Below are 13,895 nucleotides of genomic sequence, written 5' to 3'. Positions count from 1 at the left end.
CCAGAGGCAGAACAGTCAGGTACATAACTGCTTGGGCTTTATCTGGCAGTAAACAGATCAAAATGGATAAATCCAGCGAGGTGAACAGCGGACACTGCCTAAAGATTGTACAGTTCATAGGGCTTAGTACGCGGATACTGTTACTCCAATCAAACCCTATAGGGACTACCAAATAGTCCTGGAACTGCATCGCTCACCCTTTCATTTGGGAAGGATACTGGCAGACTCCAAGTCAATGCCATGATCCTCGTATCTTGATCCCCGAGTACTGATCCTCCCCCGCAGGGATTGTTCCAAGATCTCGATTCACCCTGTACTTGGCGTACTTGGCAAGGGAAGATGTCAGACATACAGAACGGTTGGAGTTAATATGCTTCATGACAAGCAGGAAAGGTCACCCTTCGCCGTGGACCGTCTCCAGGTCCATCGAGAATAGCACTTTCAAGATGGAGGGAGAGTGTTGGAGGTTATTCGGCTGGAAACGAGGATCCACGCAGCCCAAGATAGACCTCGTATTGGGCCGCGTCACCATGCAACGTGGGGAAATGACAGCAGTCCGATCGCCAGAGGCCAAAGCAGGGACTTGGAGGCTCGTTGCTTTCTCGCCATCTCCACATGGAATGTTCTGGTGGTTGGTGATCACTGGCCAGCAAGCTGGTGACGACTGACGAGCCGTCCAACTCCCCGCGACGACAGGATCGATCTGCAGGTCGAGACCTGTTTTTGTTATGCGACTCATACCTTTGTTTGGTCGCATTTCCTGGTATGGCCACCCACGTCTCGCGCCGGAAAAGCGGCAGCGATGCCGAGTCTTGGAGGGCCTAGCCTGCTTGACCAGCGCGTGTTTATTGGAAACCCGCCGTGTCCAAGCCGGTGATGTCTCAGGACAAAGCTCGATAGCAGGCTGTGATTCCCCCGCTGTTTATGCCTTGAATGGGCCAAGATCTGCCATGCGCTGTGCCTGACACGCCACACAAAGTCACATCCAGCCAGAGCAGCAACGCTGTCATGCTTCGCGACATGACTTGTCAATTTCTCCATCGGCAGCACGCCGCCCGCTGCACGACCTCGTATTCCGGAAATTAGCCCAGTCTCGAGGAGGAGAAAACCCGCGATCCCAGTCATTGGGGCTCTGTCCCCAGCTGCAGGATATCCTAACGCCGCTGTATAAAAGCACCCGCCGATTCCCATTCCGGAGCGGAATACTTGCCATCTGTATACTTTGTTCGTCTTTCTGTCTTTGTTCCAAGTCACTCGTTCGAAAGATGTACGCCTCCGTCATTGCCCTCGGCTCTCTTTTGGCTGCCCAGGCTGTTGTCGCCGACAACACCCTGCAGCTTAGCCATGTCCTCAGCAAGCGCCAGGACCAGTCTTTCGTTCCTGACACCACCCCTGGTTGTCCATCTGGCTGGCCGATGTGTGGAACTAGCAACGTCTGCTACAGCCCTTCCCGTGGGGACACTTGCTGTCCCGATGGAACCTGTACGTACTCGCATTGCTTTATCGGTCCGTGATACTGACAAATCTACGTAGGGGCCTGTCCCTCCGGCACCTTCTGTCTGCAGCAGGGTCGCTGCTGTCCTGATGTGCGTATCCCCCGACCTGTCCTATCTCGAGCGACGACAATACTAAAAAGCTGCAGGGCATTGACCCCGAGACTTGCGCTGAGAATGAGGGCATAACCCTCACCTCCTCGAGCACCAGTGAGCCGACCAGCGCCCCCCAGCCCACTGAGAGCCAGTCGTCAACCTCCTCGCGCCCCGTCATCCCAACGGGAACCACCTCTACTGGCGCTCCCACTGGTACTCCCCCGGCCAGCTCCTCGCCTGCTCCCCCGGAGTTCACTGGCGGTGCAAACACCCACCTCGTTGGCGGCGCTGCTGCTGTTCTCGGCGGCCTGGGAATGATTGGCAACCTCGTTCTCTAGATTTGTTCTCCACACTGTATAAGAATGTGAAATGGATGAGAAGTATGGTGATTGCGATGCGTTAGCTAGTAATTAATAGTAATGGTAGGGCTGAGCTCAATGAACTTGATACCACATCCAGCGCAGTCCAGACCGTGCGAGATCTTCCAGTGGATCCTGCATCGTCCCCACCAGGAATCCCACTTCTCCTCAACTTCCACTGACTTCCTCTTCCAAACACCCATTCCCTGTAAAATATTCCCAATGGCTACACCATCAAATCGGCGCATCAAAATCCTCCTCTCCGTCGATTTCGACGCCGTCTCCGGCTTTCTCGGAACAGGAGCATCGCCCACAAACGGCCTGTCGGACTTTAGCAGCGGTTATTTCGCTGCGCAAGTGGGTGTCCCCCGCCTGCTCCGCCTATTTCAGAAACATGGGATTTCGTCGTCCGTAACCTGGTTTGTGCCGGGTCATTCGATCGAGTCGTTTCCCAAGGAGACGCAGGCCATTGTTGACTCGGGCGCCGAAATCGGATGCCATGGATATGCGCATGAGGGCGCCCCGCAGCTGTCTGAGGAGCAGGAGAAAGATGTTATTGAGAAATGTGTCCAGCTTGCGACGGATTTAACGGGGAAGAGGCCGCTTGGTTGGAGAGCGCCGCTGTATCAGCTCAGAGAGCATACGGTGAAGGTTCTCGAGGACCAAGGGTTTCTATACGGTGCGATACCAAGTCTACTTACTCCGCTGAGTAGAAACATCTTCTAATCTGGATCAGACACATCTTTAACACACCATGATTCTGCACCATATTTTCTTCTTTCCAGGACTGCACCAAAACCAATTGACTTCTCGCCATCTGTCCCGGCCTCATCCTGGATGCACCCGCTTCCGCCTCCAGCACCGCGAACAGCGAGCACACTGGTCGAAATTCCCTGCAACTGGTACATGGAGGACATGACACCAATGCAATTCATCCCGGCTGCGACAAACTCACACGGCTTCGTCAGTCCCGAGACAATCGAGAAGAACTGGAAGGCCCGGTTCGAATTTCTCTACCACGAGACTATTGATGGCGCGAAGCAGCATTTTGTCTTTCCACTGGTTCTTCATCCTGATACGAGTGGGATGGCGCATGTCATTGGCATGATTGATCGGGTCATTGAGTGGTTGAAGGGCTGGGATGGCGTGGAGTTCTCTACGTATGGTGATTGTGCGACGGAGTGGAAGCGCAGGCAGTAACTTAGTCTTAGATACATATTGTAGCATTTATCTGTCTGATGCTATTGCAAAATGGTATAAACGAGAGAAAGCCCCCCCCCCCAAAGTGACTTCACAGATATCTTTGGATGGAGACTGATGCATACCCCCTGTCCCAATCCCAACTCCCAGAAATTCCAGATACTCAAGCTGGCTTCTCCGTTGCATCCTTTCCCAGATGTCTATACTCCATTAGCCCTGTCCATAAACAACAAAAGCCGCGCTCACTCACTCACCTCATCTGCACCTTTCTCAACCCCCTCAACAACCTCTCATACTCATCAACATTCACCCCCTTCCCCTTCCCCTGTCGAATCTTAACCTCCTTCCCCTTCTTCACCCACCCCCTCACACTTCCCGCCGCACCCAGCCGATCCCCCTTATCACTCCCAACAGCCCTCCCATCCAAATCCGGATCCAGCATCTGGCTGAAATCCCGATTCGCAGGGGAGACATACAGCGGGTCTACCGCGCCGTCAACCCGCACTTCTTCCTCGAAGCACTGGAACTCGCCCTCGGGGTTTGTTATCGAGGGGTCGTACGCGTAGTGGTCGCCGCCGACCTCATTGTCCGTGCCGCTGTAGGCTGTTTCAGCGCGCTCGGGGCATAGGATTTCCCGCTCGAGTGCTTCGAGCATTTCTTGACGTTCTTGGGGTGTTGGTGGAGGGCGGATGGGTTCTTTGGTAGAGGATAGGGAGGGGGGGAGGTGGGCTGTTGATGTTGTTGATAGGGGGCGGAGATAGGTGTGTCTGAGTGTGCTGCTGCTGCTGCGTAGAGAGGTGGTGGATTTGAGGCCTCTTAGGCCTTGTGTACAGGGTCTGATTCGGAAACTCATTTTTGATAGCTTTGTTTCGGTAGATTGGTAAGTCTCTATTCCGTAAGAGCTGTCTGGCAGTGGAAGGTTGCAGGCCCCGTGCGGTATTTATTATGGGCTGGGAGTCCTGGTCCATGGATGGTGCTGGTTTTGACGTCACCGTACCGGATATATGATGTCTCTTCTTTGTCTTCCTCCTGCTTTAATATTGATTTATATCGACCAGGTATAGGTGATTAATATGTAGGTTTTGGGTGATTTGGATTCATTCATGGCGAATACGTTGGCCAGTAGACTTTTTCGGATCCAGCTTCATATTGGAACCTACAATCGCACATACAATGCCCTTTTGACACTCGCGTGGGCTGAGGCTAGACCAGCTGGATTCTGGGGAAAGCTGGAGCTATGATCCATGGATCAAGCGGGGAAGCAGTCTCGCCACCACGATTCTAGCCTTTTATTCTTCAGTCTTGTGACTGACAGGCATGGTCTCCGGCCGAATGGATGGCAAATGCCGGAATTCCATTATTATTCATTTGTTCCATTAAAGAGTGTCTGCGCAAATAATATCCAATATCCAATAACGCCAGCCCTACTGCCAATTCGAATCACCTATTTGATATACTTGAACATCCTCATCGAATGGAAAGTCCTGTAGACACCGAACAGGGTTGAGGCAACTCCGACTCCGCCGGCAGACCAGGCAGCTCCCTGGCGATACAGAGAGCTGTATGGGATGTGGTTATCTGGTTGGGCTTTCTAGTCCGATATGAGTATCTCCTAGTTCTTGGCTTGGAGACGTAGACGTACCTGTCGGAGACGTCGGCTGACGACTCCAGCTTGTTGGCCTCCGCGGCCCAGTAGGATTTGATACATTGTTCTTGTGGTAATTGTTTGTGGTGATGTCTGATTTGCAAAGGCATTCGAGTGGCTGCTGGCTTTATATAGCCGTGGTTGGCGAGTATGACGTGGTGTGTCCCCAACTGGACGGTTGTTCCACGGTCGGGATGCTTACTCGATATTGGAAGATTCTCGCTCATTTATACTAGTTTGAGTATCCTAATGTTTAACTTGTGAATCTGTGTTAAATGCATACAACTGCAGTTGAGCTGCACTGGCTTATTGCCCGATGTGGCTAGCGCGGAGATGTGGCAGGCATCGATGTATTTCTAGTTATTCATTTCAATTAAATTTCTGCTTCTTCTCAACTCCCTCGAGAATGCCACCGGGCTCATTCGATATCCTGCCCTACGATGTGCTCGTTGACATAGTCTCCCATGTCCCAGTGCTGGACTACTACGCTCTCAAATTAGCCGATGTGAACGCCAGGGATGCAGCCGGCTCTTCACCACTCCTTCGCTTCCTACAGGCTTGTGAGGTAACCGAGGATAGCGTGGGTTACTTACAGAAGGCCCTGGAACTATTACTGTAGCATGGAGCGGGCTTGGATGGGTTCGATGAGGACGGAAACTCCACGCAAGACCTTTATATTCGCTGGAAGAAACGGGTAGAGGTGGTCGAAGGCAAAGGCTCCTCTGCTGCTGCCATAGCAATGGCATAACAGACTTGGATATGCTCGAGACTGACGCTATTTGTAGGGTTGCTATAAAGTAATAATAGTGATACCCAATGCGCTTAAAAACATCTCGCTCACAATCGTCCTAGCCGAGTGTTCGATAGTTCATACCTCTAATATATTGTATATTTATCTGCCAATAAAGATGGAGAGTTGCTTATTGGCTTTAGCTGCAATGCAACATCGGCCCGCAGTTCCCAAGGTAGCAATATAAAGTAGGCACCTGCAGCCCTTTCCCATTTCCATAAACCTACTTCTGTTTCTCTCTCATAAATCGCTCTGTAGCAACTTCCAACACAAAATGTCACGTCCCCGTATTCGCGATCTGGGGTACAGCCCCGGCAAATTCGCCCCAGGTCCCAAGAACTCCCTCCTCGACGTGGACGGTAAATCCAGCCTTGTTATCATCAATACTAGCCTTTGTAGTACCAGAAATCTAATAGAATACAGGCGTGACGGTCGGACAAGTCACCATCCACCAGAACCCAGACATCCACACTGGTCTGACGCTGATATTCCCCCGCGGAGTCAAACACACCAGGGACCTCCCTTGCTATGCGGCAACTCACGACCTCAACGGGATGGGGGAACTAACTGGATCGCATGCGATAGCTGAATGGGGGTTTCTTAACACTGTACGCAATCTGTCCAATATCAACCATATTCACATTTTCCCTTTTGTTTTTTTTTTTTTTTTTTTCTTTTTTTTTTTTTTTTTTTTTTTTGTAGGAACTGACATGGCGCAGCCGATCGCACTCACCAACACCGTCAGCGTCGGGAAGGTGTACGACGGCATATTCCTGTGGGAGCTCGAACAGGCTGAAAAGTCCGGAGAGGATGACCTGCAGGCCGCGAGGAGGATGAACATCCCCGTCGTTAGGGAGACGTACGACGGGCTTCTTAATGATATTAGTGCCTCTGTTATTGACAAGAATGACGTCTATGCAGCTATCGAGGCATCAAAGACACAGAGTGATGTTCTGGAGGGGAACTATGGTGGGGGGACCGCGATGCGATGCCACGGGTATAAGGGCGGTACCGGGACGAGCTCGAGGATCATTCCTGGGGTTGAAAGAGATTATATGCTCGGTGTCCTTGTACAAGCTAATCATGGACAGAAACCAGACCTGAGGATTGGGAACGTCCCCGTTGGTGAGATTTTGGCTAGGGAAGATGCTGCTACTGGGGAGCAAGTCAAGTTGCCAGCCGCAGGCAGGGCGGCAGAAGGAAGTAGGTATCCTTGGAATTACCAAGGAAGACTTTTATACTGATATCGTAGATTCAGGTATCATCATAGTCATTGTGTGAGACCCACCGCTACCATCTACACTACCATGCCCTAACCAACACGCAGCACCGACGCCCCTTTGCTCCCACACCAACTGCGCCGCATCGCCCAGCACGCCGGAATGGGCGTCACGGAGGTATGTACAGCCATTAGCCCACCAAGACCACTAACATAAATGGCCACCACAGGTCGGCGGCCACTCCGCAGGACGAAACTTCTCCGGCGAGATATTCCTCGCTCTATCAACCGGGACTTCACCCAACGAACTGGCGTCGGGTTCCAGCGGATTCGACTACCTGCCTCCAATTGAAACGCAGCACGTCGAGACGGTCAAGAACGAAGTTATCGATTCCTTATTCTACGCGACGTCGGAAGCGACGGAGGAGGCTATCCTTAATGCGCTCTGCAAGGCCGAGACATTGACTGGCTTCAAGGGGCGGACGCAGGAGGCGTTGCCCGTTGACAAAGTTAAGCAGCTGCTGGACAGATATATGGTCAGGTTAGACGCATAAAAGAGAGAACGCACGATTAAACGCGCAGTCAATTCATATGGGTCTTTTGGCATGCGTACTCAGGAGCAAATACCAGTAATACTAGTAGTACCAGTCGAACACTGTTTAATTTAGTCTACAAATAGGTAGACGTGTAAGAGGGGGCCGGTGGCATTCCGCAACTACGACGGTGTCTATTCGGTTGCCTCGAACAGGAAAGAAAGACATTCACAAGGTCAAGACGGGATGGAGTCCATCGCACCTTCTAAATCTATGCAACTCGTCAGTCAGGGTGGGAAGGTACTACTATCATAGGAATAAGGAAAGAACGACCCGCGCTTCTGCTCAGACGCACTTACCCCATGTCTAAGTAAAGAGTTGCAGTTCCGAGGAAGGAGCACCCGAGATTGGTCCTTCCAATGTCGACATGATAAAGATCCATTGACCTGTGCGGATCTTCATCTCTACAGAAATAGATAGATACGCAATACGGAATCACCTAGTAATCATAGAAGCCCAGACTACATCCATAACCTTGGACGCTTCTCGTAATAGGGAACATACATGCCGGAGCAAAATGCTTTTATATTAATCGATAATTAATTCCAATTATACAACGTACGTTCAAGCACTGCCGAGTCGCGTGCTTTAGAGAAGTGTCAAAGAATGGACGGGAAACCAAGTATACAATAGCAAAGTCTCAACATCAACGGGATGTTGGTGTTATAGTCACTCGCATTAGCAAGGAAATCACAGGGCAACAGCGACAGCCAAGACACCGACAGCACCAACAACACTAGCAAGGACAGATGGGTTCAGCATGCCAGCGGCGCCGTCATTATCACCGCCACCGTTATCGGACGAGGAGTTGCTATCCTCGTCGTCATCGTCGTCGCCAGATGAGTTGCTGCTACCCTGGTCACTGGACGAGTTGCTGCCGCTTCCACCAGAGGACGAAGAAGTAGATGAGGAGTCATCATCATCATCGCTGATGCTGCCGCTGCTGCTGGATGAGCTACCCGTCGATTCCGGGAGTTCAACGCCCCAAGCCTCCCCGATATAGTCCTTAATACCATCAGGAAGCTCGGCGGCCCATGCCGGGGGGTGGCCGTCCAAAGCGGCCTTGTATGCAGACGAGACCTCAGTAGGGTCGGTGAGTTTCGAGCTCAGTGACGGTGGGAGGTCCTGGATTTCGGAGATAATGGACTTGGGGACCTCGATTCCGGCGAATTCAACGGTGTCGTCGTCGCCAGAGCTGGAGCTGGAGTCGAAGCTGGAGTCCGAGCTGGAGTCCGAGCTAGAGCTGGAGGTAGAAAATGAACCAGAGCCGAACGTCGTGGTCGCGATGCTGTCGGTGTCGTGTTCTGCCATCCAGTCGTCGAGCGATGGGACGTCGTCATACCCTCTTGGAAGGTTGCTGGTATACAGGCATCAGTATTAGATGAAAGCTTCAGTGGGACGGTGGATAGCTTACGTCGGCTGGGACGCCAGGGCCACGGACGAGAGGGCCAGGAAAGAGATGTACTTTGCGTGCATCTTGAACGGTGCCAACAAGGGTATCAAGTGGGACAAACAAATGAGCGTAAGAACAGAAGATGAAGGAGAGTCGGAAGGTCAGATGGACGATGAGCAAAACGCTTCACAAGTCTTTCTTAAGATACCTGTTTGCCGTGGAGAGCCCCCCTTTAAAATACCGTTGAGATCGCCCAACAGCCCTGAAGACCCTCTACATCCTTCACAGAAAACAAAATTCGATCGAGGGCTCGATCAGTCGAACCAGAGGCTCATCAAATTACGAATGTACATCGCTCGTATTCAGCCTCAGCACTCAGCGCGAATCGAGGGAGATTAGCCCTGGCTTCTCGTATCAAAGTGGATCCGTCCTATAAAGTTGTTTAACATTGCCCGTCCAGAGAACGGAGGACGGAACAGGGTCCTATGAGGATCGAGGGTTCTTGACGAGGGTTACTTCGACTTGCTGCAAGGTTCGTATTGTGCATTGCAAGAATCCAGGAATTGGAACGCTGGTCAAATTTGACCGTATACCTAGCAGGCCTCGCAATCACAGATTCGTCGTCCCTGTATCTGCTGGTCTATTTTTGCGATACAAAAGTGTGGGCCTGTTCGGGCAATTCTAACTCGTAAATCGTCGGGACTGGGCCCGAAATTGCTGGACTTGAGTGGATGGGAGAGTGAAGAAAATCCTTCAAGAGTTGCCAAGCTATTGAATCTCGTGTTACCATCTTGGCAAGTCGATATCCGCAAAACAACGTTGAGGTTCCCCTGGACCCTGCGGGCCTGAAGGCAGTCGAGGGTGAGTCCAGCCCCAAAGTGGTCATCGACTGCGAGCGCCTGTTGCCCAAGGCACTTGGCACGGAAGAGAAAACGTAGTGCGCAACTCGCTCACTGATACGGTGGCATCTGAAAAGCTTTCCCGGTCCTCTGAGGAGCAGAGGTAGACCAGCCATCCCTCAGCCGGTTCTTTGGTGGGACATTGCACCCTCAGTGTCCATTGTCGCTTTGGTTTTCTCAGACGCGCCCTTGGTTGTCCCTTCAGATTGAAAAATTGTGTGGTTTCCGCCCCTATCAATCCAATGTAGCTGGGGTCGGCGCCTCGTTTCACAAGGCAACCCACCCGTCCGAATGCATGAGCTATGTAGGGTACAGATTTGTGTATCCTTAATCGACAGCTCGAAGCCCAATTGTCGTCGTCGTTCAGCCAAATGAGACATATGAAACATTAGCAACTTTATAAATAGAATGAATAACACGGGGTGTATATGCTTAGGTATGCTTATAGCCTTGTCAACAGGTACGAGAATCATTTGAGTCACTTGGGACATTTTGCCGAAAGCGAGTCTATTTCTATTAAGGAAAATCCGTCTAGGATTCAAGGTCAACCTGAAACTTTTCACGGATCTTCTTCCCATATCGCGTCAGCAATATGGCAATCGGGACGAACGCCAACGCTATAAATCCGAGCAAAGAGTTTCCCCAGCCCAGACCAAGAGTATCGAACATCTTGGGTCCGGCAAGCGGCAATAGAGCACCAACTAGCGATCTGGACGCGGTCAAAGCCGCATTTGCAGAGGCGGCGTACGCCGGATAGCAATCGATGGTATAGATCTGGATAGGCATATACACGCCCATCATGCCAATACCAAACGGAGCCATTCCGATAATAGGTACAATCCAATGCACCTTCTTCTCAGTTGTCCATCCATACCAGAAGAAGCTAATCGGGAGCAGGCAGGCCCAGAACACAAGTGCAGGTAGACGCATTTCCGGCTCCAGTTTTCCGCCGTTGCGAGCCGCGAGCTTCATCAGGACTTTATCGCTCGTCATTGCGGTGATCACCAGACCAGAGAAGAACCCTACTCCGATACCGATATATGCAAGGCCCGTGATACCGGCCGAAAAGCCGTATTGGTTCTCGAAGACGGAGGGGATGGTCGTGAAGAACAGGTAGAGGAGACCATATATGAGAGCCATGTAGGTTGCCAGGAACAGCACGATGGGTGACTTGAACAGGAGAACCATGGGGCGCTTCATGCCGAGCTTGAGGGCACTGGCTACTGACACGCCGCGGCCCTCCAAGTCATAAGCACTGCGCAAGTCGTTTCGACCAAGCTCCTTGGCAAGTTTCGCTGTCTTCCAGCGTGTAAGGACCGGCGCGTAAGTCTCCTTGTTGAATATCTCAATGCTCAACGACAAGACACCGCCGGCAATTAACAGAATCCAGAAGACCCAGCGCCAGCCCAGCGCCTGGCCAACAAAGCCGCCGGCGATCGGACCAACAACCGGTCCCAGTAATGGCCCCATACTCCATATGGATGTGGCCACACCGCGTTGGTGGACGGGGAAAAGGTCCGCGATGACGCCCGCGCCCAGGGTGATACACCCAGAACCGCCCATCCCAGCGAAGAATCGGAAGACAATCAAGCAGGCGATGTTCGGCGCGAGGGCACATCCAATCTGCCAGATAACAAAGAACCAATTTGCACAACTCAAGATGAGTCTGCGTCCGTAGATCTCGCTCAGTGGCGCGAGCAGCATAGGGCCGATCTGTGTTGGCTATGATTAGCAAGCGCTGTCCGAGCCGGGCACGGCGCAATTTACAGTATAGCCCAGCAAGTAAATGCTGACGCTCAGTGAGAGCAGTGTCTGATCCGTGACGCCCAGGTCTTCCGACAGCGACTTCAAGGCCGGCGAGAACATGCTAGAGGCTAGCGGCGAGATGAAGGTGACGGCGCTCACGAAGCCGAGCACGGTCCATTTCCGCGACGCGGGGAAGTTGAGGGGATGCGCCGGGTCTTCCTGGCTCTCCCAGCCGACAATACCACGATCGAGATCGGTTTCAGGGAATACCTGCCGGGTTGGTGGTTGTCCCAGAACGGACTCGGCAGTCGTGGGAGTTTTCTCCAGGTCGAGGTCCTGCGGGGGATCTTTGGGGTGTTTCCCTGTGGGGTCGGCCAGTGTTCCCTCGGGGCTAGAGCTTGGGCTGTGTCCTGCCATGGCCGTCGAGTTTATCTTGTCCTTGGGAGTTCGGTGACAGACGACGAAATCTAGTTGTAGGAGCGGATGCGAATTCTTATTATAATGCTCAGTCTCACGCAAGCTCTGGGATCCGGCTAATGGGGCCGATCGCTCCCTCACAAGGCTGGGGGAGATCCTTATGCAGACAAAACTGGTGATAAGCCCGCCATATGCATATTAGTGCTGGCTTTGGCTGCCACCATCGGGTCCGCCCGCAGCCCCGGGGACCGTCTCTGGGCATGGCAGCTGTAATCCGGCGAATAGAGTTGGAGAGAAGTCCAGAAACGAGGCTCAGCAGTTGGTTGTCCGGTCAGAATCATCGAAGCAATCATCGGTATCCCGCTTGTTGGTTATCAGTATCTCGTTCTCTCTTCTCAATGCTATCCAGCAGAATCACAGTACATCAAGATTGATTAAATGTCACTCTTTCAGTCTCTCACTTCACTATATCCCCAAAGAGACTGAAGAGTCGAGAGTCAAGAGTGAAGAAGAGGAACAATCCCCGCATAAGCCGCTATTCCCAGTCCAGTAAAGATTCCCCAGATTGGGGCCAAAATCCACCAATCATAAAACACCTCCCTACTGCCCACCTTTTCCCATTTGGACTCGACATCAACATTTAACCCGAAGCCGGCCACTCAACCGGCTCTCCTCAACCCGGTCTGTGAGAAAGCAGTCCGACCGAGCCTGAGATTTCACTCTACTTTTTATTCGGGATCAGCCATGGCCCGTGGCATTCGACCGGCTTTAGCCCAAGTCATTCTGTGTAACCAGCCCAGACCACGAGGCGCCCTTCGGGCCGGAGCAGAACTGCATCCAGGTTAGTAAAATGTCAGCTTACGATTGCTCTCTTCGCCCTCGCTGTGGCAAGGTGCTCTGGAAGCGTGCTCTTCGCTCTGTTGCAGCCGCTATTCTCACAGGGCGGTCACACCCTCCATACCCTGTATAGATAGTAGGACGCTCAAGGAAGTCGGATACTGAACCCAGCGGTTAGCCATCGCCGTTAGTAGTTGCCCACTATTCCACGGGGACAAATATCGACTTGTTATCAATGTATTATCGTATTACTCTGGCGATTGGGGGTTAGTTTGTTTTGAATTGTAAATGTATAAATTTGTACGCTTGAATTGCCGGTAGCTTCACTCTGACAGCGGACCCAGTAGGAAGCATACAGAATTTAAGAGCTGACGGTAACTACATTCCCAGGCCACTTCGTGATAGGATGGTATTCTAAGTCACCAGATATCCAGACACGCTGACGCGGAGAGAGGCGGTTCTTTCAGGACACTGGGATTAGGTATCGCCAACATAACAACAGCATACCTTGAATTGACATTCCCACTTAGGGAGGGATCATTGCCATTTAATGTTATATTAGCTTTGGAACTCGAAGTCTAACGTTCAACTGACATATCGAACGACGCCTCGCCCTGAATGATTTTATTTGCCATCATTGGCACTAAGGATGATGCAATAAGGATTCTGCAGCGACTCAGATCAAGGTATCTCCACGAATCAGTCTTTCCCTCAAGCAATTCCCGACCTGCCAGGATTAGACTTTCGGAAAAATCAGGATGGGTGTGCGGGAGTTGATGATGAGATGTCTGTCTAGCCCACGGTAACCGCTTAACAGCGCATCCAGAACATGCATTCAGGTGGACCATTGAGCAACATATAGAAAAATAAGCCTACTGCGTGGATATTTAACATTAATCGCACATGCAACTTCGCTATCTGCGTCTTGCTGGTCGCGAGGTATTGTTGCTCTGCACAAGTGTTGGTATCCAGGATCGAATCCCACGATGTCGTGATTGAGGGGAGAAGATTCGTCATACGACCGAGATGATAAAGTCCCTCAAACCATCCATTCACAGTCCAGAATCACTCCACTTCCTTCAATTATCAAGAATATTGACAGGTGTGAGAGAATGGCGGTCTCATGATGCTGCTACCAGCAGAAGGCAATGCAAGGCACAAGGATGAATCCGTTTTCGATAAACCTAGGATGTAAAGTCTAGAGAGTG

The 13,895-nt window shown here is 51.7% G+C and overlaps 9 protein-coding genes across 9 annotated transcripts; 4 read left to right on the top strand and 5 right to left on the bottom strand.

The window, feature by feature from the left end:
- Nucleotides 1–701: 701 nt before the first annotated feature.
- ASPSYDRAFT_404876 (uncharacterized protein) lies at nucleotides 702–1,599 on the bottom strand. Its single transcript, XM_040846095.1, has one exon. It carries the CDS (start codon nucleotides 1,189–1,191, stop codon nucleotides 736–738), a length of 456 nt encoding a protein of 151 aa, XP_040699939.1. The 5' UTR covers nucleotides 1,192–1,599; the 3' UTR covers nucleotides 702–735.
- ASPSYDRAFT_92325 (uncharacterized protein) lies at nucleotides 1,266–1,927 on the top strand (the record flags this gene model as incomplete). Its single annotated transcript, XM_040852655.1, has 3 exons — nucleotides 1,266–1,482; nucleotides 1,534–1,586; nucleotides 1,643–1,927. The coding sequence occupies 3 exons, from the start codon at nucleotides 1,266–1,268 to the stop codon at nucleotides 1,925–1,927; spliced, it is 555 nt and encodes a 184-aa protein (XP_040699938.1).
- Nucleotides 1,928–2,170: 243 nt separating this feature from the next.
- On the top strand, nucleotides 2,171–3,148 carry ASPSYDRAFT_60223 (polysaccharide deacetylase family protein; the record flags this gene model as incomplete). Its single annotated transcript, XM_040849823.1, has 2 exons — nucleotides 2,171–2,627; nucleotides 2,685–3,148. The coding sequence occupies 2 exons, from the start codon at nucleotides 2,171–2,173 to the stop codon at nucleotides 3,146–3,148; spliced, it is 921 nt and encodes a 306-aa protein (XP_040699937.1).
- Nucleotides 3,149–3,398: 250 nt separating this feature from the next.
- On the bottom strand, nucleotides 3,399–4,001 carry ASPSYDRAFT_157572 (uncharacterized protein; the record flags this gene model as incomplete). The annotated part of the gene is made up of 1 exon (XM_040842652.1): nucleotides 3,399–4,001. The coding sequence occupies one exon, from the start codon at nucleotides 3,999–4,001 to the stop codon at nucleotides 3,399–3,401; it is 603 nt and encodes a 200-aa protein (XP_040699936.1).
- Nucleotides 4,002–4,592: 591 nt separating this feature from the next.
- Nucleotides 4,593–4,856, bottom strand: ASPSYDRAFT_92322 (uncharacterized protein; the record flags this gene model as incomplete). Its single annotated transcript, XM_040852654.1, has 2 exons — nucleotides 4,593–4,739; nucleotides 4,791–4,856. 2 exons carry the CDS (start codon nucleotides 4,854–4,856, stop codon nucleotides 4,593–4,595), a joined length of 213 nt encoding a protein of 70 aa, XP_040699935.1.
- A 343-nt stretch (nucleotides 4,857–5,199) lies between these two features.
- Nucleotides 5,200–5,541, top strand: ASPSYDRAFT_92321 (uncharacterized protein; the record flags this gene model as incomplete). The annotated part of the gene is made up of 2 exons (XM_040852652.1): nucleotides 5,200–5,358; nucleotides 5,413–5,541. 2 exons carry the CDS (start codon nucleotides 5,200–5,202, stop codon nucleotides 5,539–5,541), a joined length of 288 nt encoding a protein of 95 aa, XP_040699934.1.
- Nucleotides 5,542–5,814: 273 nt separating this feature from the next.
- On the top strand, nucleotides 5,815–7,450 carry ASPSYDRAFT_48418 (P1 family peptidase). Its single transcript, XM_040847619.1, has 6 exons — nucleotides 5,815–5,942; nucleotides 6,007–6,191; nucleotides 6,303–6,786; nucleotides 6,836–6,860; nucleotides 6,911–6,980; nucleotides 7,033–7,450. Exons 1-6 carry the CDS (start codon nucleotides 5,858–5,860, stop codon nucleotides 7,354–7,356), a joined length of 1,173 nt encoding a protein of 390 aa, XP_040699933.1. The 5' UTR covers nucleotides 5,815–5,857; the 3' UTR covers nucleotides 7,357–7,450.
- Nucleotides 7,451–8,085: 635 nt separating this feature from the next.
- On the bottom strand, nucleotides 8,086–8,871 carry ASPSYDRAFT_34126 (uncharacterized protein; the record flags this gene model as incomplete). Its single annotated transcript, XM_040845188.1, has 2 exons — nucleotides 8,086–8,752; nucleotides 8,810–8,871. The coding sequence occupies 2 exons, from the start codon at nucleotides 8,869–8,871 to the stop codon at nucleotides 8,086–8,088; spliced, it is 729 nt and encodes a 242-aa protein (XP_040699932.1).
- A 1,347-nt stretch (nucleotides 8,872–10,218) lies between these two features.
- On the bottom strand, nucleotides 10,219–11,850 carry ASPSYDRAFT_157378 (MFS transporter; the record flags this gene model as incomplete). Its single annotated transcript, XM_040842634.1, has 2 exons — nucleotides 10,219–11,400; nucleotides 11,455–11,850. 2 exons carry the CDS (start codon nucleotides 11,848–11,850, stop codon nucleotides 10,219–10,221), a joined length of 1,578 nt encoding a protein of 525 aa, XP_040699931.1.
- Between the last annotated feature and the right edge of the window lie 2,045 nt (nucleotides 11,851–13,895).

The sequence above is a fragment of the Aspergillus sydowii genome (assembly GCF_001890705.1).
Source record: "Aspergillus sydowii CBS 593.65 unplaced genomic scaffold ASPSYscaffold_10, whole genome shotgun sequence".
In the NCBI taxonomy this organism is placed as follows: Eukaryota; Fungi; Ascomycota; class Eurotiomycetes; order Eurotiales; family Aspergillaceae; genus Aspergillus; species Aspergillus sydowii.
The sequence above is the reverse complement of the archived record's forward strand: the minus strand, read 5'-3'. Positions and strand labels throughout refer to the sequence as shown.